Raw genomic sequence first — 24,884 nt, forward strand, 5'->3', positions numbered from 1 at the left:
AATAGAAGTGTATAGCAAGACTAGAAACAAACAGCGATAGTAGAAAAAGTACCAGATAGTAGCATGCTATTCTCTACTTACGATAACAATGATAACAAAAATCATATGTTTACCAAGGCGCCATAATAGCCAAGTTGAAATCTTGAATCTATAGTAGCATGCCAACAACGCTCTCTAGACAAGTTCTGTTTACCACTTGCTCCATGTCTCTCTATAGCGGTACACCCCATCCATCAAAGAAAGCACTCAAGTCGTGAACCCAACTCCAAAGCCCCCAAAGACGAATGTTTCCTCCCAAATACCACACAAGAGAAAAAAATAAAAAAATACATTGCTAAGCCACCGCACTCCTCCATCTTCCCATCCCCTACCTACGCACAGGTACTCCTCAACGACGACACCGGAGCCGGCACCGGACTCGAATGAAACATCCTCGAAGGCGAATCCACCACATCCCCCCTCCCAAGCAACAGGCCCCCCTTATCCCTCTCCCCCCCAGCATCACCATCCCGCGCAGGCGTGTTCCCCCTCGTCTCCGCAATGACACTGTCCTGCGACGAAGCAACAGCAACACTCACGACAACATCCGACGCTGTCGACGACGACGACGACGACTCCTGCGATAGACTCGGAACTCCCGGTGTAATCGAGCCTACACTCCGAATTCTAGCATGCGCACTCGTGCTCTCCGCAGATGTACATGTGTTTGCTCGTCTGCGCATAGTGTTCATCGTCGATGGCGGAGGAAGAGGCTTGCGCTGGAGTTGAGAGAGGGGGACTGAGGTTTGGCCCGTTCGGAGCTTGTAGCCTGCGAGGCCGAGGCGCAAGCGGAGGATCTCTGCTTTCTGCATACGACTGTCAACTTTCGGCGGGCTCATCTGAGGCCAAGAGGAAGGGGAAAAGAGGCACCTCTCTGGCTTGTTCTCGAGTCAATGTCCTGGGCCTTATTATTGTCGTCGTTGTTGTTGTTGTTGTTGAAGGCGTGGGCTCTGTAGTCGCTGTAGTAGTCGTGATGCTTGAGGAATCAAAGAGGGAGCTCGTCTCGACGCTGGGCGAACTTGATCGCGTGCTCTATACATTTCTCGTCAGCCCAGCCCAGTAAACAATCGCCAACCCAAAGAAAACACCCGCGGCACTCAAATTTCCCTTCTCTCTGCTCAACCGTACAAATCCAACTAGCACGACACCAAATACCCCCCATACAAATCCGCACATAAAGAAGGAATTGTGTCAACTCACCACATCAACACACGCCTTTTTCGCCGCCGGACTCTTATCCACAACCTCCTCCTCAACAACACCTCTCTTCACCCCCTTCGCCGACTCGCTCTCCAACGCAGAATTACTGATACTACTGCTACTACTGCTACTACTCGCCGACGGCGTGAGCAGCAATACCGGCAGATCTTGCCTCGCGACAACGGCAACTTTCTTCCCAGGCGTGGCCATGGCCGCGTTCGCGTCCAGAGAGCCAAGGACGGCGCGTCTCTTGGTGGGCGATGCGATTGCTTGCATTGTCCTCTATGTGATTCGCAATTCGCCAAAACAAAAGAAACGAGGGAGGATAAAGAATAACAACAATGAATAAAAGAGGGTTTCTTGATTATTGTTAGGAAAACAAGAGGAAGAAGAAGAGGAAGAAGAAGAAGAACGCGACGGGGTACCTTGAGAGAGGTGCAAGTCGCGCGCCCACAAAGGGTACCTATCCGGCCAGTTGAAGATGTGGGGTGTTGTTATGTACCTACCTACTATCGCGCGTTGGGGGGGTAAAGTAAGGTAAGGTATTGGAATCGGACCCAAAACCGCTGATATTGAACCCAGCTCCCCTTCTTCTCTTTTACTAGATGAGCGAAAATGTCAGAAGTTGCAATGCGCGTAATCAATGCTTCAACGCTGCAATGATGCGTTTTGTAGATGTATTCGTTGCAATGGTTGACAATAGGGACAGCCAAACCTTGTTCGAGACAAGACCAAAGGTCAATGCAAGCTCTCAAGGCAAAACGACGAAATTCCTCGGGGCTTCACTTAACAAACGAGACCAAGAATGACGCGCCACAGTAGAAAAAGAAAAGGGGGACGAAAGACACAATCACTCAAAATAAGTAAATACCTAAAATCAGCCCTCAATCCCTGCCCACTTACACAAAAAAACAACATCCTCAACGTTCCTCTTTACGCGTCTTCTCTTCTCTAGGTACTCTTTGCCCCCCCCCCCCCCCCCCGCCCAGTCGTCCCTGACCTTTTGCCCCACAACACCAAAGCTGAGCTTCTACAGTACATAACCAGCTCCCCCCCCATGTTTTCCCTCAACCAGTACAAGTACAGTACATGTACCACCAAGAAAAAACCCACGTCTTACTAGAGATGATCTAGCGCGGATGCGTCGCCCTTCCCGTCAGCGAACCGCGTCGCCGGATCTTCAGACCATCCCTGAATCGGCCTAGCGTCGCGGTACAGCCCATGGGACGCCTCCTTTGACGTCGGCTTGCGCTAAAGACAAGGGAACATGAATCTTAGCCATGGAAAACTTGTCGATGCCGAACGATCGTCCGGCACATGACTCCAAACACCAAAGTCACTAAGGTAGGTAAGTAAGCAGGCAAGCAGCGAGAGCGGCACATGGACAGACATCTACGAGTGCATAATGGCATCGACCCTGAGCATGCAATAAACCACCCAGGCATCACGACTTACTCGAAACTCCTGCTTTATACCTACGACACGTCACGATGGAGACATACAGGGCATGGCATCGAGAATGAATACCTAGTACTCCTATTTATGCGACATCCGTAGTCGTCACTAACTAACTGATCCTAGGTAACGGTATCTATTGACAACCGTCCACGTACCTATGTAGGTAGAAGATCAAGAGCTTTACTCTTTATACCTCTCCATCCTTTCCGACCACACGCGCACTCGTAAACAAACCACCATATTACCTCCGGTCCATGCAGATCCCGCCCGGGTTTCGTCACGTTTCGAAAAAACGACATAAGCAAATAAACTGAAAAGAAAAGTGTAAACGGCCGTAACACGAGACACTGAAAAGAATCTCGAGAATATCGCGCGTTTCCATCAAGTAGCATCCATTGCCGCCCTGCCCCAACGCCCTGCCAAGGTCCCGCACCTGTTCGTTCCGTAATGTTTTTTTTTTTTTTAACTTTACTTTTGGAAAATGGCACCCCCTACTTCCACCGTCCAATAGACAAACCACTGTGGTATCAGTCATGTCGTCATCTGGGTATATATCCTAGGTCCTAGGCTCCAAAGGTATGAAAGGAGGAAAAATAAATCGCAAGCATGAGAGAGAAAATGCAAACGGTAATGAGAATTGGGTTAAAGAGGAAAGGCGAAAGGTCATCGCCCTCACCACCCGAGGTGAAAGAGACTGGTGTCCATTTCAAACGGCTTGGAGAAGTCGGTCGGGTTGAGATCCAAGCCCGCGAGAGGCGGGGGCCGTCTGATCTGGAGAGCAGGCTGCAGAGCGGCCAGCGCGTCGTCGGATAGCTTCCCGTCCATGTTGAGATCGTGGAACTCTGCGAGGTAGTCCCGGTCCAGGCTCTGCCAGTACATCTCAATGTCGAGGGCAGCATTCTCAGAAATGTCGCTGTTAGGTTCACTGCTGAGGCCGTCCTTCAACGAGTCCGGAGTGCTCTTGGGCGTAAACATCTTGAGGAACTTCTTTCCCTCATTGGCGACGGTCGGCAGCCCGTCCTCAAAGCCGAGGTTCTGGAGCAGAACATGGGTATCAATGGTCCCGTTGGCCCATGGATCCGGCTTCGCAGTGTCCTTGGCCTGCTTGCCATCGCCGGGCTTTGCAGCTGCATCCGGCTTGGCACCAGCTTTGGCGTCTAAGCCTTTGCTCAGCGCGCTGGCCGACCTCTTCATGGCTGTGCCATCCTGGGACATGGGAGTAAGGGCAATGTTTCCAGGAGCCTGGCCCTGCTTGGATGCGGAGGCACTCATGGCCTGGGAGCCATCCGCAGGCTTCTGCTCCTTCTTGGGGCTGCCGTCCGCCTCCAAGCCCAACGCCAGTGCAAGGTTCTCCTTCAAGTACCTCACCGGATCCTCCTTGGGCTTGATGTGCTCCTGCTGCACGTGTTGCTGGAGAGCTTGCTCGGTAGGAAAGCCAACGTACGACATGTCGCAGTTGGGCTCCGTGCAAGAAAAGACGGGTTTCGGGGCCGGAGCGCGTGCGACGTTTGGAGAGGCATTCTTCGCAATCTGAGGCGAGGGGGTAGCTCCCTGGGATGGCGGACCGGAAAGCTGTCCGCCGGTGGTCTTTTGCTTCTTGCGGGCAGGCGGCAGCTGCAGGTTCAGGTCTTTCGGCTTGCTCATGTAGCTTGGGTTGCCATGGGGCGAGGTTGCGCCGAATGGGAAGGGCGGCTGGGTCGTGGTCGGCGCAGGAGGGGGACCCTGACCTGCCTTGCCCGCTTGCTTCTGCTGGCTAATCTTATTCAACGCCTGGGCGTTCTTTTCGAGATTGGCTGCGTTCAAGGGGGCCGGGTGCGGTGGCTGAGCCTTCTGCTGAGCCTGCTGCTGGGCTTGTAAAGCAAGCTGCTGCTGCTGCTGGTTTTGCTGTTGCAGAGACAGTTGCTTTACTTGCGCAAGACCCGGCTGCTGACCCTGACCCTGCGCACCGGGCTTCATCATCTGCCGTCCTATTACGCTGGCTGCCAGATCCTTGGCCATGCTCTCGAGCATAGCGCGAGCTTGGTCCAGGTCGGAGGATCGGATGCTAAAGACATCCTTCATAACCTTCATGGTCTCACCATCGACGTGTTGCTTGATGATACGCAGACGCTGTGGTATTCTGAGTTAGCATGTAGTCGACATCACAATGGGGTAGTGATCCTGCGCAGCACTTACAGTTCTGAAGAACATCCTGGCACGTGCATCATCTTGAGTGATGGCGTACCATTTGCTGAGCCCACGACCAACCTTGCTCATGTCTGAGACGATTCGCTTCAGCTTGCCGGCAGTCTCTGCATATTCTTCCGGACTCATTTGGATGTCCGCCATCGTCTCCTGATTGAACTGCTTTTGTTCCTCCACTCCAATCATCTTGAGACGAAGCAGGGTTTCATTGACAGCTGTTGGCACCGCTGGTGGCGCAGCTCCCGCTGCAGCTCCCGTGGCCGGCGTAGATGTGGTCGTCGGTGGCGTCGCCGTGGCGTGGTTCTTCATGAGTGGCCCGAACCTCGCATTCATGTTTGCATCATGCTGTGGCGCGAATTGGCTAGTCATCGAGGCCATTCTCTGCATTTGTTGCTGAGCAGTCTGAGGCGCTGCCGCTGCCGGTCGAGAGACGGGCGTAGGGGCCTTCGTGCTGGCGGTATCAGCAGCATCGTCTGGGTTGGGACGCTTCAGGTTCTTGGCCGGCGGGGGCTGGTTGTTGCGATTCAGGTTCGGCGTTGCGTTCTGCGGCGGTGGCGGCGGCTGTTGCTGCTGCTGCTGCTGCTGCTTCTGATTGTTCGTCTGCATGGGCGCAGTCTGGCTCATGGCGTTTGGTACCGGCTGCGGCTGTGTCTGGTGAGCAGTGAGGATGGGTTGGGATTGCTGAATCTGAATGGGACCCTGCGGCATAGTCATGTGGTTAGGAGCCGGTTGTTGCTGGTTTGCCTGAGTCTGAGCCTGGACTTGGGCCTGGGCTTGAGCTTGTTGATTGCGCAACTGGTGTTGCTGCTGCTGCCAGCTGGTCCTCTTCATCTGGAGGATCATCTGTCGGAGCTGCTCATCGGGGACGCTGACCAGTCCCGGTTTCTGACTGCGAACGTGCATCATCTCCTGAGCCGATACCTGAAGCAGCTGCGGGGGTATATTGGGCATCGGTCGTTGCATCCCTGGTTGCTGATTCGGAGTCATCTGCATGGGCACGGTTGGATTCATGTTGACACCCTGTCCAGGCTGCTGAGGCACATTGCCATTCCGCCTCGACATTGCGATCTGAAACTGCCTCTGCTGGATGGCAGCCAGTTGGCTGCGCATGTTGGGTTGAAGGTTGCCGCCGTTGGAGGCGATCCAAGCCTTCAAGTCTCTCCATTTCTTTACCTCCACGGGCAAGCCCTGGATCTGGTTCAGAACATTGGGAGGCAGATCCATCGAGTCCATCACGTACGCGACCTGTGGGTTAGTGGCAGGCATACGGGCCTGTGTCATTGGCTGTTGCTGGTTCCCTGGGCCAGCGGCATTCGGTTGCGGCATGGCTTGAGGACCCGGGGCGGCCATGTTGGGTCCCATTGGGCCAAACTGGTTCTGAGGTCGGTTGGCCATTTGCGCCTGCATCATCGGGTTCCCATTCATCGACGCCATCTCCTGCCGCTGGGTCTGCCAGCGACGCACAATGTCTTGCAGCTTGTCGGGGGCAAGGCCATTGATGGCTTGTCTTTGTTCCGGCGTCATGTTAGCAAGCATGGCGTTGAAAGCGGGGTTGTTGGGCCTTTGAATTCCCTGATGAAATCGCTGGTCGCCAAACTGGATGCCTGCCGAGCTTATGCTCTGGGGCCCCATGGTCTGGGGCCCCATGGGGTTCATCCCGCTAGCTCTTGACACGGGCGTGTTGAGGGTGTTCATGCCTGGGCTTTGCGATGTGGGCATGCTTGCCGCCATCTGTTGCTGGTTCTGCAGCTTCATTTGCGCCTGCGCCTGCAAAGCTTGGGACTGCTGGGCGGCCTGGTTCAGCTTGGCCTGCTGCTGTTGCTGCTGTTGCTGCTGTTGGGAGTTGAGGGACGCCTGGTTCTGCATCTGCTGGTTGGACATGTTCTGGTTCCCAGGGTGAGAGGCGACTGCGCCTCTTCCGGCGCTATTGCTTTGCGGCACGACGACCTGGCCCGCTTGCTGAGCTCTCAGGCCATTCAGCTGCTGATCCTTGATGCTTTCCATGCTGGGGTTGAACTGGGAAAAATCATGGGCCGCGGAGGACTGCTGATCGCTCAGCATGCCTTGCCTCTGTTGCTGAAGGGATTGCTGGCTGAGCTGCTGCTGCATCATCGCAGCTTGCGGGTTGTTCTGATTGGCGGCATTGCCTTGCTGGAAGCGGTTGTTGAGCGAGGACTGCTTGAGAGCCTGGAAGGCCTGATGCTGGTACCACCAGAGGAGAGGGTCCTTGGCCTGTGTCTGAAATTCGGCAAGCTGCTGGGCGCTGAGCCTCGACTGCAAGTGTAGCCGTGTGCTGTTTCTCTGTTGCTCTGTAGCTTGGTTCATCAACTTGGTGGCAAGCTCATTGACCTTGGTCCTATCAGCAGGGTTCAGCCTCGCCATCTCAACGGAGAGCATGGGCCCCCTGGGGCCGCCTGGCATGCCCATGGCCTGGTTGGGCCCCATGCCTCGGCCGGCCTGATTAGGCATGCCCCCCATGGGCATCTGCGGCTGCTGCTGCTGTTGAAACAGCGGCTGCTGAGGTTGCTGAGGCTGTTGCTGAGACATCTGGGGAGTCTGCATCGGATGCTGCATCTGCTGGAATCCCTGCTGAGGCGTCTGTCCATTGCGTCCCAACTGGGCCTGAAACATCATGGCCTGAGCCTGTGCCTGTGCCGCTTGTTGTGCTTGTGCGTGGGCATGAGCCTGGGCCTGGGCGTTGGCATTGATGCTGTTTTGCAAATTAGGCTCGTTTGCCTGTCGCCTCTTGAAAAAGTCCAAAATCTTGCTCGCCATGGCTTGTTCGTAGGCCTCCTATAATTGTCCTTGTCAGCTTCTGATGTGTGCTTTCGCCTTGTTGGATGGCTGAAGAGTGGTAGTACGCACCTTTGTGATTGATTTGTGGAACGCCTCTCGCTCATACTGGCATCCAAACTCTGTTGCTCGGCTGTAGTCGAAACCACCCATGCTAAGGGCGATGTTGGTAATCCTGGAGGCCAAAGTCAGCTACAGTCTCACGCCGCCAATTCAACGCCGCTCAGTGAGGGCAGTTCTCGCAGTACGTACAGGTCTAAAGCCTTGCCCATTCGCTCGTTGACAGGAAAGCTCGACTGCCAGGACATGCCGTTCATCGGTGCCGTGTTTTGTTGAATGTTCTGGTACACGATCTGCTGCAACTGATTCGCAGGAGGGGGCTTTCGCATCTGCTGGGGTATCATGGGGCCTCCCCCAGCCATGTGCTGCATGTTGGCAGCCATGGCCGCTTGTGTATGCGCGAGACACTCTCCAAGCCAATCTGAAGGCTGATTGCCGCCGCACAGCAAGGTCGAGACGAGCGATCGCGAGGGGGGTCAATCGGAAGATGGTGGTCGCCTAGGTAGTCGACGTGGTCGGAACGCAGTTCTTCGGGAACCAATGCGGTGCTCGTACGTTAAGGCGGGCGGGTGGGCGAGCGGATGGTTGTCTCGTAGGCAGGAAGCAAGCAGCCGTCAGGGTATACCACTGCAAGGTGCCTCAGCAGCCTCCAATCCTGCGTGTCCAGAGCCCGGCAGGGAATGCACCGAAGCAGGGTTTGGGCCGCGTTCGGGAGAGACGCCCAAGTCGCACATGCGCTCACTTTCAAAACTAAAGAAAAAAAGTAACCTGAGGCGCGGTCAGTGGGAATAATGTCCGCGGCCAGGCGCTGGCGTCTCGGGAGGGGAGTTTTTGTGATGCGGCGTGATGGTAAACAACAAAAAGGCTTTGGGTGGGTTGCGAACCAGATGCAGGGTCGAGATCGGCGGCGACGGACCGCTGGGCCAGACGTTTGTTCTGAGAGTGCGTCGAAGCGAACGTCACAACGAGTCGTCGATGCTGTGGCAGGGCACGGGCGACGGGCAACAAACAAGAAGGGATATGGAGGCGCTGCCAGGCAGGAATTTGTGGTGAGCGGTGGTTGATGGGCGGGAAGACACGAGAGGATGGGCGGATTAGCGTGAACGTCCAGGTCCAGGGAGAGGAAAATAAGGGCCTCAGGCGGAAACTTGAGCGTAAAGAAAGGAAGTCGAAGGAAAACCCGGGTCGGAAACAGCAGACGTGCAGCGAGGAAGAAGAAAGAAAGTCTCCGTGCCAGCGACAGGGCGACAAGGTGGAGGAGAGGAAGAAGTGAGGTGAATGTGACAAGGCGGGAAGAAGAGGGATTGTAGGGCGAAGAAGAAGAGCAGCAGTGGGAAAATCGATGGACGTCCAGGCTTGGGGTAGCAGAGGAGAGAGCCTAATTCCACTAGTCGGGGGGGTACGTACTGGCGACTCGGCAGCGACCTGCGAGAGGTATGGGTACAAGTACCCCGGTACCGCCAGAACCGCACGGGGGACACAGGGCAAGCAGAGCTGCGCTAAACCTTACGGGCTCACCTCCCGCCTGACCAGTTGATGCGCCATGCAGGCTGCAGTAGTGCTAATCGAAGGGCTTGCACTGACGATAAGACCTCGTTTAATCACGGCGACGAGAGATGATGTGACTGGAGTCTTCAGGTTGTTGACGTCTGGAGGTACGCCGCGCTGCTACCGAGGAGCTCCGGCAGGAGGTTCCTGTACAGGTACCAGACAGCAGCGGCACGTTGCAGTAGGTAGGGGTACCTCAGACAGCGGCAGGTGATCGTACATACAGGTAACTGCACGTCCCAGAGCAGACTTCAATCGACACGCCTCGAAAACAGCAGACCGAGCAGCAAAAAAGCGAATGGAAAACCCGGCACATAGCTAGGTATTCTGAGATATCCCACGCCGCTTCGCCGCCTGCAAAGTAGACATGAGAGCGACCCCGGAAAGGCAGGAAAACTGGCGATGGCCGCTTATGAGCAGCGCCGTGGACAACTGGCTCAGCTAGCGCTGTATTAGAGTTGCAAAGGCGAAGCCATCCAGCCCATGGCTGTCCCAACTGTCCTTGTCCTCCAGGTAAGGTTTTCAAAACTTCTGCTGCCAGCAGTGCCGCACAGTCGTGCGCGACTCATCGTTCAGTGAGCGAGTCTCATCGGCGACAGCTTGGAGCTCCTGTATTTCGTACCCAAAGACAGCCCCGGCATGTCTGGATGGATAGGTACGTGGATCATCTCGGAGGGGGGGCACAACAAGGGAACAGCAGGCCGGCAAAGGCTGGCAGCTGTCTAGTAGGTATTCGTCTGTCTGTCTGTCTGTCTGTCTGTCTGGCGCCTTGGGTCGTGCAGTGGCAGCATCGAATGGTAGGGCTCCGAAGAGGATGGAGGCCAAACAGAGGCGTGGAGGGCTTCTCGCGGCGGGTGGGCCAGGCCAGGATCCCCCCATGTCCCTGGTGCCAGATCCCTGCCCGGCCATCCACTCGAATTAATCCTTGGGCCTGGCACTTGCTTGCTGCTAGGGTCGCTAGTAGGGATACCAACACCTGCTAGTCCTCCGTCGCAGTGGCACTCTGGTATGACCATCGTCTGTGGTGATAGTATTTGCCTTGCTGTTCAGCTCTGTGGACAAGGACGAGGACGAGGATCGGTATGAAGCAACTCAGGTGAGAGTAAAGTACCTCAGGCACGCGGGGAGCCAAAGGTGAGAATCAGGTACCCACCCATAGGTAGCTAGAGGCGGAAACTGAGTTGAAGGCGAAGCGAAACATTCAGCCCGCAGCGTTCAAGGACATGGTACGTACCACCGCCGACTGGAGCGGCTGCCGGAGTGAGAGCCGGTCCAAGAGGTACCCGGTACCTACGAAGTGCGGGAGTGAAGCAGGGTCGGGGGTTCTCCCTCTCTCAAGGTACACGCACCAAGTCAGACTCGCCATTGTCACGGACTCTAGAGGCGGGCTGCGGAGCTTCGAGTTAGGTAGGTAGGTAGGTAGGTAAGCACAATCAAATCAGGAGCAACATGCTTCTGCTTTGTCCGGCAAGTGAGTAATATCAGCGGAAACCCATTGATTGAGCGGCATGTTGGAGTTTTGAGTCGATGGAACAAGATGAACGCAAAGTCGTCTGGTTCTTTGCTTGTGGGAGGGTACATCTACTTAGTAGCCTACGTGGGTACCTCCTTGTAGGACTGCGGCAACACCCATGCAGCGCTAGACCTGGGTGCTGCTGCATGTATCTGCCACACGGCTCGCTGCCAGCACTGCCTGTTGATGTGGTCTGCTTGACCCCTCCTCTGCCCTGCTCTGCTCTGTTGTGCTGTTGCTGTGAGCAAGTACCGGTACTTTCATGCCGGCGTGGAGGCTTGCAGAAGTTGAAGTCATGCCGCGTCCCCTGGAGACGATGACGGCGATTGACACCTGGATGTGACGAGTGCCGGAGGCAAGGGAGACGCGGTGAATTGCTGCAAGATGCAAACTATCAACATGCTGATGCACCATGGTGGTGGTGGAGATACAGATGTGGCAGTCGAAACCATCAGAGGGCGATTCGAAGGATCCAGCTCATGGCCTAGATGGCAATCCACCCCAAAGGCAGTCGTAGTTGTATCGTACTGTCAATACCAGAATCCCTGGATAAGCCAACGAATGCACTAACGCCGCTGTCAAGACTGATCGAGCTCCAGGGACACCAAAATGTAATAAGGCGGAGATCATGCTTTGCTAAGCACGACGTCGATCCAAAGTTCCAAAATCTAAGGTACCCAGCAATCACTCAGCCTTGGCTTCTCGATCTACAGCAGAATCACGACCAAATGTTCTGACACTTTTCATCCTGCTCTCGTTTTCTCCTTCGGTCAATGCCGGGGCCAAAAAGTTCAGGGTCAGATGATGGCTGAGCTTGCAAGGCTATCCGGTCAGATGTCTTTCGCTCATTGGTCCGCGGCCATGCCTGACGATCAGAAACTTGGAAGATCGCAAGTGCCGGTATATACCTAGGTACCTACCTAATACTTGCAGTTTGGCAGAAGCCTCTGATGGGTGTCCTTGTGGCCGGGACCGACCCAGGCTGGAATTATCGTAAAGTTTGTCCATAAGAGAGATGAAGTCTGGAGATTCCGTCTGCAGTTTATTGCTGCCAACATGAAGGACGTGGGTGCATGCTTTCCGGTGTGCACGTTTGGGTGATGATTGGGGACATTCTTCTTGAGTCAGGTACAGTATGTACAGTACACGCCCGCAAGTCGTCTGCGGACGCGGAACCCTGGTAGTAGATGCGACCTCAACCCTCTCCTGCCTAGGTAACCAAGAGGGTGTCAACACCAACAACACCAACCTCGCCAGACCTTCGGGGGGAGAGTCATACCGGAATCAGTCCAAGGCATCATCAAGGCGCTTCTAGAATAAGCACCACCTACCTACTCCGCAGTAAGATCAAAGAAAGCGATCCCCCAATGCGCCAAGATGAAGCGGCCGCCTTCTTGTCTGTCACCTCCTTTCGCAACCAAATTGAGTAGCATCCCGGACCCCACGCGCACTGGCTCTGCAGGACCTGTGCCCTTCTCATCTACCGTTTCAGCTTTCTTGCCCCCCAATCTCAGAAACAAGTTCAAACGTTTCTATCCGTGCTCCGTCTGTTTGGTAGCTGTACCTTGCAACCTTTACTAAGGTACCTACTACCTAGTACCTGTATAGCCTGTGTTGCCTCCTTCTGGTGCTTATTAGAGCTTGCGCGCCTTGCCGTTTGTGGTTCTGGAGCGGAAAGCTCATGGCCACGGCTTCAGAAGCTGGCAAAAGCACGCACACATCCTCCCTGGACAGCAACAAAGGCACATACGTAGCCTGTCAACGGGAGGACAAGCACGCTGGCTGGTTCCGTTCATCTCACCTCTAATGACCAGCTGGGGATAGTGGCCACGCCAGCCCACCCGCGGCTTTCGCCCCAAAAACGCGTGGCGCTGCTGCAATCGATGCGAATCATCGTTCCTTTGTCTGTGTAGAGGGGTGGTTAGAGACCGGCATTTCTACTTTTCAACGTGGGCGACGTCCTTAGCCCGCCCTTGCCCAGATGCCATCTAGCACTTCCAGCGCAGCGGAACGGTTACTACTAGTACAGTAGGTAGGCGAGGGAAGGGGATGAAATAGAAGGGAGGAGGGAAGAAGTCGTCGAAGAGCAGCAGGGTCACTGGATGAGGGACGAGGAAAGGGGAGCACGACGTTGGATCCCCCGGCGCCTCCATCGAAGCTGCGATCAATTGATTAGCGGTCGAGCCCTGCAGAGCCCTGGAGCCCTGGTCCGTTTTCCGTTTTCCGTTGCCTGGCCTGTCTTGAAGCCCTTGAACCTGGCAGTCTCCACTCTGGCTCTCGATGGTGGCGGATCTCGACATTTGATGGCGGACCCTTTCCTTTTCGTACGGAGACTCCATGTTAATATTACAGAAGTATTACCTCGCCTTGCTTGCTGTCCCGTCTCTGGGGGCCACCACCCAGCAGCTATTACCCCAGCAGCCAAGTCCCGGAATGCAGATGCTGGCACAACGCCTACTAGAAGTCTACCGCAGACACAACGAGGCGGCACCAATCGATTCAGGTACAGTAGGTAATTGGGGGTTTGCTCGCGGCTCAGGGTCAGCGGCCTCAGCCTCAGCCTCAGCCCGTCTCACTGCAACTTGTCCGTAGCTACATACCTACCGGGTATGGATGGCCAAGCGTGCGCTGGTCTGGGTGCTACTACTACTAGTGCTGGTGCTGGTCAGCTTGAGCGAGCTCCTTTGCATGGCGTCGAGTCGTGCCGTCTGTGCGTCGCTAGCTCCCGCAAAAGCCAGCCAGAGGAGATCGACAGACGGACAGACAGACAGCTTTCTTTTGAACGCTCAAAGGCTCAACGAGGTAGTACCTAGTACTGAACGCGCTGCGCTGCTTGTAGGATACTACCTAGTGCCTGTCAACAAAAAGCACAATGATGCGATGGCCTTGGCGAAGAGCACGTCGGACAAGGTCAACAGCGCAAGCCGTCATCCATCTCAGTCACCGTCATCTCAGTCTTGATCGTGACGGGCATTCTTAACGCTCCGTATCGAGCCACGTACTGTACCTAGGTATGTAGGTACCTCATGTACCTTGGGCGTCAGCGCCGCATCGCATCGTCGGGACAGCCCTTTGTGCTCTCATCTTTTTGTGCCCCGTTGGTGGTACAAGTACCTTAAAGCTTGAAAAAAAAAAAAAAATTAAGCGACAAGACACGACTCCTGCCCAGCATCAAAAGCAGAGCAGCTCCGAGACATCTGCAGCAAAAGTCTCAGGCGTGGCGCAGGTACACACGAATCGTCACGTCGTCTTGCATGGGGCCACGACAACGCATGAAGATTTTCCAAAGCTCTGTGTGGACTTTGTCGATATTATGGCGCCAGATCATCGTGGCGTTGCGGAGGAACGACCAATCTGACGCCAGTGGGCAAAGTCATCATGGAAGTCCGGGGACTCGTTCTCGCTCGTGTCGGTGCCGCGGAAATCGATGCCCTAAAGTACCTACATACCTACCTACACGTAGATGGGGAAACTCTGCAAACAACTGAGTGGAAGAGAAATGGCTGAGTACGAGGTCAAGGTAAACTTCACCATTCGGCTTGCCACCAAACCCAAGAATCGATCCCGTACAGGCACTTCTTTTCTTTCCGGTCCATCGTGCCGCACAATGTCATCGTAGTACAAGCACCTCTGGTACGAGATGCACTAAGGTACCTAAGGTGCTTGCTCCATCATGCTGAGGTAGCATTCGCATTCTGCCTTGGGTTCCCCAGAACCCTTCTGATCCGCTGTCCAGCCCGATGGACCAGGGGGGCCATTGTCGCCCAGCTGCAAGTTCCCTGGCAAAGCCTGATCCAAACGTCTGCGATTCTCCAACGGGCGTCTGAAATCGTCTCCCCCCCATCTCTGCACGGCATTCACCGCCCCAAGCCCGACTTGCTGGCGACTTTCTCTCCGTCGTTGCAAGGGTTCCAATTCCAGATGCCGTCTCAGAAGAAAGGGGAGAGGAGAAAAGTACCTATGGCCTGAGGGGAGCCGGTGCGGCGCAATCCCCTTTTGTGTCACAACAGAGGTGGTGGGAAACAAGTTCCGCCGAATTGCCCTTTTCGATGCTCAGCAGCAACTTGTCGTTTTCTTTTTCTCGTACCTGGCGAAAGCTGACTTCTGCTACACTCAAAAGCCTGGCTTGCGTGTGGTTGCGCGCACTGCAATCTGTAGAACCAAAGAGGCACATACTATACCTCACCTTCACCCTTATTAGCACGCTGGAGGCATCTGAATCCTTCCTTGTTGGACCTTGTCGATGCCCCCGTCCTCCACTTTTCCCTTCACGACATCAAGGTACTACTAGTACCGCGCTTTTTAGTAGTACCTGTCAAGGATCTCTTGTTCCCCGTCGATTATTACTTCAAGGATCTCCTTGTCCCGTCGATTCTTTTTTTTTTTTTTTTTTTTTTTTTTTTGGCAATCGGGGCAACTTGGCGCTCTTCAAAAGCAGCCCAAGCGGATGATGCGAGGCAAGGTTCACGTTCCCTCTTCCTTTCGGTATTATTGGTACTAGCAAGCTCTTCCTGTCTGTCCCCGGCGCACAACATACAAGTCCATTGTTTAGAAAACTCATGATTATCCCAGGCCTCCTTCTCCCCCCTCAAATCACCAAGCAGAAGCAGCACACACTGTACCCACGGAGTGCACTCCGATCTCCCCATCCCCTCCCCCAACTCGTCTACCTAAGGTACTAAAGGTATCAGAGTGTTTCTTTGTCTTCTTCTTCCCCTCCATTCGTTCTTCCCTCCCTCCCTCTCCCCCGGTGTCAAAAGTCGTCAGCTTTCCGCTGCGTCCTTCCACACCCCAGAAGTCTGATTGGACGCCTCCTCGGCAAGCCTGGGTATGTATGTACAAGTGGGCAAGGGAAGGGAAAACGATTCAAAGAAAGCGCTTGATTTTCCCCAATTCGGGGGGGGGGGGGGGGGGGGGGGGGGGGGGGACTTGGACCGGGCGCTGCGCTGGTGCGGTGCCGAGGAACGGGGTCTTTTCCTCTTCTTCCTTTTTTTCTCTCTTCTGTTCGAGGAGGCGAACAGCTCTGGCCATGTTGGGGAAACAAATAGTGGCAAGAAAAGAAGAGTTGGCATGAGGAAGCACGTTGTGTACCATGTTTCCATTTCTTATATTCTTGGGCTGAGACCTCTAATACTACATCTTTTGGTATCCCATACAGTTCATGCTAGGTACCTTACTTTGATATGAAAAAAAAATTAAAAATTCCTAGAGCCTTGCTGGCGCAAATAATTGTCCATATCCAGTCAGCCAGCCAGTCATGTGAAACCAGCAGCAAGACCCAAGGCTGATTCGAGTCGGCTTGGGCTGAGCTTCCACCATTTGCTGCACCATCTTCCACTTCACGGTGATTTATTAAGCTTGCCTTTTCAATTTCTTAATGTTACGCTGGCACCTCTTTCTTCGTTGCACAGGGTTACATTCACACGCGAATCTGTTTTTCTGCGCATGAAAAGGACGTTACTGTCTATATATCCCCTCTGATAACCTGACTGCAATAATCTGAGAGCCGATTACACCAATAACTGTCGATGACAGGCATTCTGTCCAAACTTTCTTACCAGATAAGAACGTGCGCCTTGTCTTATTCCCGGGCAACTTCCCAATGGGCTCCGCGAAGAGACATACCTTACCTTGGTCGTATCGACCACGACCCCTCTTTACCTCCCCGGCTGGGTGACTTGAAACTGATAAAGTCTAGATGCTGCCCTGGCAAGCCACAGTCTGCACCGGCTTGCCCCTGTTCCCCTGGGTTCTCCGTGGAGTGATTACCCAGTGTTTGGCCCAATACGATTGCATCAGACACTGTCATGGCAAGATACTTATCTGACATCTCGAGAGGCTTAACCGGTGTGGCTGTTGTACTGGTGGTATTCATGTCTACCTTGATAGCTATACACACACTGAACCTTGTCACATGTCCTTAACCGCGATCCTTGCGACCACCAATCACATCGACTTCTTGCTCGCTGCTTCAATGAACTCCAGTACGAAGCACCCTTTCCATCGTTGTGGCAGAAGCCTTCCAAGCCTGGGGCAAAGGAGGAGGTTGCGGCGGCTGCATCGCAGGCTCGTTGTCGCTCGTCGTCTGCGCATCACCGTCTTCCCCCAAGACTGCAGTCGTCACCTCGACATCAACGGGTGTCTCGACCTCAATGGGTACCTCGACATCAACTGACTCCTCTTCCATCCCTGGATCCTCTCGAACCCCACTCCCATCGTCATCTGGACATCTCTCTCTTTCCAGCTTCATGTCCATGATCATGCTCACCTCCGGGCAGTAGTCGAAAATTTCCCTTCGACGAGCTGCATCACTCCACATGTCCTCGTTCGAATTGTTGCCGCCTTCGCGAATGTGAAAGCCCACGGGTCTCTCCATGTACACGTCCTCCACAGAGATGGCACCATCCAACTTGGAGGCAATCTTAGCACCGGGAAGTACCCATAGACGCTTCCCGAACCACTCATCCTCAGGCTCCGAGTCGTTGAAGCGTGCTTGAAAACTGAGAACCCGCTTGATGACTGACACTCGGCGTAGCGAGAGGCCTCCGTATCCGGAGAAGCCATCGTCATCTGAGCTGCAGCCCGTTTGCATGTTAGACGAAGGAGAAGCCGATCAAGCCTCGATGGAGTATTGACGTACCGCGCAGCACCAGTCCAATCCCAGTCCAACCAATCGTTCAAGCTCGTTTCCGAGTTTGCACACAGCATACTGTCGTGCTCGTATTTCAAGATCCATTCTGCGTCTGGTAAGAACTCGGTATAAAACCTCGGATCGGTGAGCAGCCTGAAAACGTCCTCTTTGCTGGCGATGCTCCACGGGGGAGGAAGCTCCACCAAGTCCAGCTTCCCAATGACTTGCTGGTGCTGGATCGAATAGGCACGGCTGACGCTCATGATACTCTCGCTCGATCCGACGAAGAGAAAGCGCCAGTCAGGCGGCACCACCGCCATCATGTGCATCATCAAAGGAGACAGATGAGGGAGTGGCCTGGCCTCTATGAGAAGCGCGAGCTTGGACGAATTGAAAGCAGCGCGAGGGTCTTTGGCCGGTGGGATGGGCCAGTCCAACTTGACGCTGGGGATCATTCTCCGGGCTTCTTCGAGTCTTGAGGTGACTCTGGAGGAGACGATGGGCTCATATTGCGAGTGCAGGCGGCCGAGATACCACCTATACGGATGACTGCTTAGCACTGAGCTCCTGTTTGATGATCTGAAATTATGCCCATGTTAGACGCCTTTATGTAGGGACGTACATGAAGACCAACAGTATCGGAACGACTATGCGAGCTGGGGCGATGTTGAGAACCCCTGAAGTGTTGAACCCAGACATTGCGGCGCGACAAATGCTTCTCTGATGTGTTCGTGATCTGTGGGTAATCGCAAGCAAAGCCAAGTGGCCAATTCTCGTGAGACCTTTGGTGTTGTGACTGACTGATCGACGTCATTGAGCGGTGAAGATTGGACTTTGGCCGTCAATATGGGCAGGATCGTTGCCTAGCAAGTACGTACCTTCTTGATCACGCCTTTTCCTCGAATCAACAACTCCACGAGACTTGGATCAGGCCTTGACAGTCAGAGCAGCCGGAACCGAAAGAAAGGATGCGCTGGTGGGCGTCTCAGCGCCAAATCGATCCCCTTGTTGATACGATTCATACTTCCAGAGTCCCTCCCCCCGAACAGCATCGCAGACCGGTCTGACGGCATGCCCACAAACAACTACCGCCAATACATCAAAAACAGGCTACTCTCATGTCTCTGGGGCAGAAGAAGACGCTACACGATACTATGGGCTGCCATCCTGTCAGTTTTTTTTCCATCCCTGTACCCCAAAGCCCCCCCCCCCCCCCTTTCAGCATCTTCTCTCTAACAAATCCAGCAGCCTCTTCTTCCTCCCAACCATCACACATCTCACCACCAACACCAACATATCCCTTTACATTCCCCGCATCCGGCTCGAATACCCGCAGCCTCCTGGCCCCCAATCACCCTACAACACCTCCAAAGTCGCCCTCCTCATCGAGAACCGACCCAGCGCCGTCCTCGCCCCGCTCATGCTGCACTTCATCTCCGTCGTGCCCCCGGACTGGCACTTCCGCTTCATGGGCTCCCCCCAGTCCGTCGCCTCCATCAACCGCTCCGTCGCCATCCGGCACCACGTCGCCATGGGCAAGCTCGAGCTCACGTACATCCCCGAGAACATGAGCACCAACGGCCAGGAGGAGATTAGCCAGTTCCTGACCACGCTGTGGCTGTACGAGGCCGTGCTCCAGCCGGCCGAGTGGCTGCTGGTGTTCCAGACGGACTCGATGCTGTGCGCCAACGGCAGGCTGAACCTCAATGACTTTCTCGAGTACGACTGGGTGGGTGCGCCGTGGAATCCGGCAGGTCGCTGGGGTGGCAACGGAGGACTGTCGCTGCGGCGCGTGAGCCGCATCATTGATATTCTGCGCAACCAGCGGCGCGTCAATGGTTCTCAGCCGGAAGACGTCTGGCTTTCTGAACGGCTTGCTCATCATCCGGGAGGCAAGGTGGCCAACGGATCCGTCTCGATGACCTTCTCGGGAGAGATGCATGATGGACGGGCGAAGCTGAATTCGAGTAGTCCTGGCGTGGACCAGGCTAGCGACGAAGACTATATTCCGGGAGTTGATGACTGGAGAAGGGGGTTCTATGAGCCAATGGGCTACCATATCGGTGGGAGCGGTTCCTTTCTGCATAGTCCGCTCTGGGGCATGCCGGAACTGAGGGAGCACATGTGGAAATACTGTCCCGAGATCAAGATGACATTGGCCATGGACGTGGCCAAGTACGTGCCCGGGGACTGCGGCGCGCGATGGACATAGATTTGGGAGACTTGGCTTGGAATGTTGTAGTACATGCATCAAATTGACTGTATATTTGATTCGTTGAACCGAGATATCATACGGAGCGCAGAGTTTTTCGTGTGCCCATACAGTCAATCTCAGAGTGGTGCCAAATGGTAACCTAGTAACCAGTTAACCCAGCGCCCGAAATTCATCATACGCACAGCTAATACCAGCCGACCACCCCTTCTCATCAAAGATATGTCATTACAAGGGGAACCATGCAAAGAAATGAATCGACGCAACGAAAGGAGACCTTTGACTCTTAAGCAAGCCCCTCCGCCACGGCATGACCAACAGCCCCAGCCAGCTCGCCAAAGAGAATGCCCTTGAACACGCTCTCGCCCATATTCTGTGTCCAGGCACCGGCCTTCTGCAGCCTTTGCTTCCACGCATTCTTCTGTGCCGCGGGCAGTTCTTCCCATGTCTTAGCCGGGCCGTGGACTTCCTCGTCGTGGACGTCCAGACTAATCTTCTTGTCGCCAGCGCCCCTGCCCTCGACGTCCACGGCAGGATGGTCGGCTTCCCACATGACGAGCGTCTCAGCGGTGCCGACGCCGCTGCCGGCGAGCCTCGAGACGAGGTATTCCTTGTTGAATGCAGCCGGAGGATGAGTCGGGTCGCGCAGGGTGCCGTGCCAGGACGGGACGAACTTTTGCGCGTTGAGAATGGGCTTGCTGACGCCGTAAATCTCCATGACACCCTGCCCGATGATGGCCATGATGAGCACCATGATGGAAAGGGTGATGACGAGGGGTCGCCTGGAGGGAGCCTTTGCGCGCATGGCGGTGACGTATCGGACGGGTGCCTCACCGGGCGTCTTTGAAGAAGAGGCGTCAATGTGCCTCTTCAGGGCGATGCTGTGGACGGTAACGCCTTTTTGAAGGGATATGCTGGCTAGCTTGATGAACTGTTGGGTGAGGTGTTGCTTCGGAGGAATAAAGTTGGAAAATGCCAGGCCGGTGATGTTATCGCCCTTGTGGACGTCTTTCAACGTGTAGAGCGGGTGTAAGTTGGAGAGAAGCTCGATCGAGGCCATCGCTTTGTGATCCATGGTGTACAAGTAAATGGAGGCGTCGTTACCGGCCACCGCGATGATGAACTGCGTAGTGCCCACGGAAGTCGACGGAGACGAAGGCGGCGACACGTTTGCAACGGCGAGGGCGGTCGCGGAGATCTTCTTTGGAATGCGCACAACCGCGGATATCCGTGCCTTGTCGTGGCCTGGGCTCGGCAGCCGGAATCCCTGGAGAATGACACCGCTCGACTTTGGCAGGTTGGCCGCGGCCAGGATGAAGTTGGGCGTGACGAACCGAATCGCGCGGAATGCAGGCAGCTCGCCATGGTCGTCCGTCATGGTGAAGATGAGTTCCGGCTCGGAATTCTTCTTGCCAATCCTGACCAGGTACAGTTCGTACTTGTGGCAGTAGACAAGCAAGTGCTCTCCGGTCTTTTCATCCTGGATCAGGTCGAGGTCCTCGGCATCCTTGGCCAGATCCAGCAGGCCCTTGAGCTTGGGCTTGGGCCCCGTGACGTCGAAGATGGCCAGCTGAGGCTCCTTTCCCATGCCCGTCGCGGCAGCGCCGACGGATCCAGAGATGCGCAGCACGCGCTGGTAGGTTTCGGCATCCCGGTCGGTGAAGAAGGAGCTTCGAGCCACCTCTGCGACCTGTACATCGGGGTTCTTAGCACCGGCAGCTCGCGACTTGGTCTGCTCGACGGAAAACGTTCGAAGGTGAAAGTTCTTTCCCTTGGCGATTTCCTTGGGGCCCGAGTTGATGCCGGCGTAGACGTACGAGGGCTTGTCGTCGGTGGCGCCCGCGACGCCGAGCGACATGACGCTGTCTTCGTCGCGAGAGAGTTCGATGTCGCCGGCTACTCGGAGCTCACCCTGGTCGACGATTTCGACAACGGACTGGTAACAAGAGAAGAAGAGTCAGCATGTGATCCCATGAGCTATTGGAGGACGTCCAAGTCCACAGGTAGACGACGCACAATCTTGTTGCCCACGCCAGAACGGCCGACGCCGCCGCCGCCGCCGACAACGAGGCGATTCGCATTCTGGGGATCAAAGCTGACTGCGTAGAGCGGATAGTCGAGCTTGATGCTCGCCTGCGGGAATGGCAGCGCCATGCTCGATGATGTCAGGGCTGGATACCGCGGGGACGATGCAGTGGTCGCTCCGAGCTCTGCGCCCAGATGTCGATGAGAGAGGGGATTTGGTGAGGATCAAGGCGACTGTGGAATTGGGCAACAAATTGCTGTGCGCGTGCGCAATTGCGTTCAGGGAGCCATTGGGGGTGATGGTTTGGCGGATGCAAGAGCTGATGTTTGTGGCCAGATGTTCAGATCGGAAGCTCTGGAGGCGATTTTGGCGGGGGATCGCGGTTGTTGGGGAGCTGAGCTGAGCTGAGCTGGGGGGCTTGTACCTTGTACCTTCTGGTTGTAGCTCCATCCTCCATGAGGCGAGATGCACCACATGCAGCATCACCAACTTCAGGATTGCAATTGACGACAATCATGTCTCTCCATCTGCATGTATTACCATCCCCAGCTCCTAAATATGGTTACTCATTTCACATTTCCTGTCAGGCGACAAGTAAGTATGACGAGCGTGACAAGTCTCCGCCCCAGCCCGCCACAGTTAGTACTTAGGTATAAACCGTCTCCTCGCTTTTGATTGTATTGCTTCACCAAGTCGCAACACCGAAAACTGCTTCATGGTACCCCGCATTCCTCATGATCCCCGATTTAATCATCCGTCAAGTTGACATGCACCGCCTTCACAGTATAATACCCCCTCAGCCCATCCTCACCCAGCTCCCTCCCCAGCCCGCTCTCCTTGACCCCCCCAAACGGAACTCTCACATCCGAGTCATTGCTGCTGTTCACCCAGACCATCCCGGCCTCAAGATCCCGTGCCACTCGATGTGCCCTCCCGAGATCCCTTGTGAATACCGCGCCCGCAAGCCCGTATCTCGTTGCGTTGGCAATCTCTACGGCCTCTTGCTCGCTGCCGAATCGCGCGATAGCAGCTACTGGCCCGAATATCTCCTCTTGAAACGCCGCTGTGTCAACGCCCACATCCGTAAGTATTGTTGGCGGAACAAAGTATCCCGTGGATGGGAGAGATTGTCCCCGTGGATGAAAGACGTTGGCGCCAGCGCCTCGTGCCGACGAGATGTAGGACATGACGCGCTCTGCCTGCGCTCTCCCGATCTGCGGACCCTGGTACGTCCGAGGATCAAACGGATCGCCCAAGATGGATGTCTCCTCAGTGAAGGCCTTGAGTCTCTCCACGAATCGCTCGTAGATGCCGTCTTGTACCAACAGCCGCGACGTTGCCGTACATACTTGCCCCTGATTCGCCATGACTCCCTCGTGTGCCCATCTCACTGCCTGCTCCAGATTTGCATCGTCAAAGACAACCAGCGGCGACTTGCCCCCCGTCTCAAGCGTGACGGCTTTTAGCGTCCCGGCTGCCATGCGCATCACCTCCTTGCCCGTTGCCGTACTTCCCGTGAAGGCAATCTTATCGACCCCTGGATGCCGCGCCAGAGCCGCGCCCGCCTCTCCACCACGTCCGTTGATGATGTTGATGACTCCCGGTGGGAATCCAGCTTCGCGAACGAGCTGTGCCACGTACAGCATCGACAAGGGCGTCTGCTCTGCCAGCTTCAGCACGACCGTGTTCCCGCACGACAAGGCCGGGCCAAGTTTCCACGCCGCCATATCGAGGGGATAGTTCCAGGGGATGATCTGGCCACAGACGCCGACGGGCTGCTTCACCGTGTAGGCCATCTTCTTTGGGCCAACGTCAATGACCGAGCCATGGCTCTTGTCAGCCCACCCAGCGTAGTAGCGAAGCACTTCTGAGAACTGCGGCACGTCGTAGCTGCGCGATACTGACAGCGGCTTGCCATTATCCAGTGTCTCGATAGCGGCAAGAGTTTCGCCGTGTTGTTCGACCAGGTCCGCCAGGCGGTTCATCAGGTGTCCGCGTTCGGTGCCGGACAGCAGCGACCAGGAAGGGTGTTTGAGTGCTTTGCGGGCTGCTCGGACTGCTATGTCTACATCCTGCTCTCCGGCTGCGGATACGGAGCAGATGTCTTGCTCGGTGCTACCCGAGGTTAGAGGCAAGCAGACAAGAGGTCTTCATGATACATCTCTATTGGGACAGTACAGCTCCATCTAGGGGTAATCCGAGTATACATACAAGGGATTGACAGTTGTAATCAAATCTTCCGACACACTCGCGCTGAACTGGTTGTCGATGAACAATCCCAGGGGCTGAGTCCACCTTGTCCCGTTTGGAGCCGTCAGCTCAGCTTCAAGGCGAGGTGACGCCACATGTAGCCTCCGAGTATGGCTTAATCGGCGAGCCAAGACGTGCCGGAAGGCGACGCTCCGTGCCGGCAATGCCAGCCTCTTGGCTGTCATCGTGATACGCCCTCCTGACATCCCTATGAATGCCGAGGCAGAACAGCCGAGGCGTGGCTGCATGTACTACGATCCGCGTAAGGTATGTACCTAGTATAATGCAGCCTCGATAAGATAAGCCGAGTAAGTCGATGGTATAGCAGTCTTCAAGGTAGATCCCTAGGCCAATCAGATACCATTGCAGGCCAACCATCCAATTCTGCCTTGGCCGGCAAACCTGGCAGGTCAATGTCGTCGTCCCTCTTATTCTGTCTGTCAGGTATAGAGATGATATCTCATAAAATACAAATACTACTAGTACTAGGTACCTTCTGAGCTTCAAGGCTTCGCCCCACAACTCGGAGATCGGATCTATCCTGTCCGATGCCACCGTGGTACGTGCCATGCTTGAGCTCGGCTCCAGGGAAAATGAATGACACAGGCATCACCTGGTCCGACACTGGCAATCAACCGCATCACTTGTCATTTTGGGGTTTGATCGATGACCACAATTACAATATATTGCATTCACCCTTGCTCGTAGTCAGGGGCACCGGGATTTCTATGTGTCATATATATCTAGCAAGCTCCCAAGCAGATCCCCCGCTCTTCATCTTTCCTTCGTCGCGCCGAAAGCCGAGATATATTATCGGCATCTCAGACGCCTCAAGAGACTTCATCCAATTTGATTACATACGTATTATATTCCCAAAGCCAAAGCCAGAACAGTACCAATTTCATAGCCGCATAAAGCAAGGAGTAGGCTGTATAACGAGCGATCCATCATGCTCAGAGGCTCTTATCCT

At 55.1% G+C, this 24,884-nt stretch overlaps 6 protein-coding genes across 6 annotated transcripts; 1 reads left to right on the top strand and 5 right to left on the bottom strand.

Annotated features, from left to right (window-relative positions):
• Nucleotides 1-136: 136 nt before the first annotated feature.
• TRIREDRAFT_121773 (uncharacterized protein) lies at nt 137-989 on the bottom strand. Its single transcript, XM_006965386.1, has 2 exons — nt 910-989; nt 137-845 (listed from the first exon to the last, which is right to left on the bottom strand). Exon 2 carries the CDS (start codon nt 729-731, stop codon nt 372-374), a length of 360 nt encoding a protein of 119 aa, XP_006965448.1. The 5' UTR covers nt 732-845; nt 910-989; the 3' UTR covers nt 137-371.
• A 2,380-nt stretch (nt 990-3,369) lies between these two features.
• On the bottom strand, nt 3,370-8,105 carry TRIREDRAFT_107300 (uncharacterized protein; the record flags this gene model as incomplete). Its single annotated transcript, XM_006965387.1, has 4 exons — nt 3,370-4,806; nt 4,873-7,674; nt 7,747-7,849; nt 7,927-8,105. The coding sequence occupies 4 exons, from the start codon at nt 8,103-8,105 to the stop codon at nt 3,370-3,372; spliced, it is 4,521 nt and encodes a 1,506-aa protein (XP_006965449.1).
• Nucleotides 8,106-16,970: 8,865 nt separating this feature from the next.
• TRIREDRAFT_61839 (uncharacterized protein) lies at nt 16,971-17,962 on the bottom strand (the record flags this gene model as incomplete). Its single annotated transcript, XM_006965388.1, has 2 exons — nt 16,971-17,370; nt 17,436-17,962. Coding segments are annotated over 2 exons (927 nt in total), but the record flags the coding sequence as incomplete, so codon positions are not given.
• Nucleotides 17,963-18,717: 755 nt separating this feature from the next.
• Nucleotides 18,718-19,638, top strand: TRIREDRAFT_62041 (uncharacterized protein; the record flags this gene model as incomplete). The annotated part of the gene is made up of 1 exon (XM_006965253.1): nt 18,718-19,638. A coding segment is annotated over one exon (921 nt), but the record flags the coding sequence as incomplete, so codon positions are not given.
• Nucleotides 19,639-19,713: 75 nt separating this feature from the next.
• On the bottom strand, nt 19,714-21,973 carry TRIREDRAFT_121774 (guanine nucleotide exchange factor-like protein). Its single transcript, XM_006965389.1, has 2 exons — nt 21,655-21,973; nt 19,714-21,574 (listed from the first exon to the last, which is right to left on the bottom strand). The coding sequence occupies exons 1-2, from the start codon at nt 21,790-21,792 to the stop codon at nt 19,925-19,927; spliced, it is 1,788 nt and encodes a 595-aa protein (XP_006965451.1). The 5' UTR covers nt 21,793-21,973; the 3' UTR covers nt 19,714-19,924.
• A 437-nt stretch (nt 21,974-22,410) lies between these two features.
• On the bottom strand, nt 22,411-24,099 carry TRIREDRAFT_61910 (uncharacterized protein; the record flags this gene model as incomplete). Its single annotated transcript, XM_006965390.1, has 2 exons — nt 22,411-23,779; nt 23,876-24,099. 2 exons carry the CDS (start codon nt 24,097-24,099, stop codon nt 22,411-22,413), a joined length of 1,593 nt encoding a protein of 530 aa, XP_006965452.1.
• Between the last annotated feature and the right edge of the window lie 785 nt (nt 24,100-24,884).

Source organism: Trichoderma reesei (genome assembly GCF_000167675.1).
Source record: "Trichoderma reesei QM6a unplaced genomic scaffold TRIREscaffold_9, whole genome shotgun sequence".
NCBI lineage: Eukaryota > Fungi > Ascomycota > Sordariomycetes > Hypocreales > Hypocreaceae > Trichoderma > Trichoderma reesei.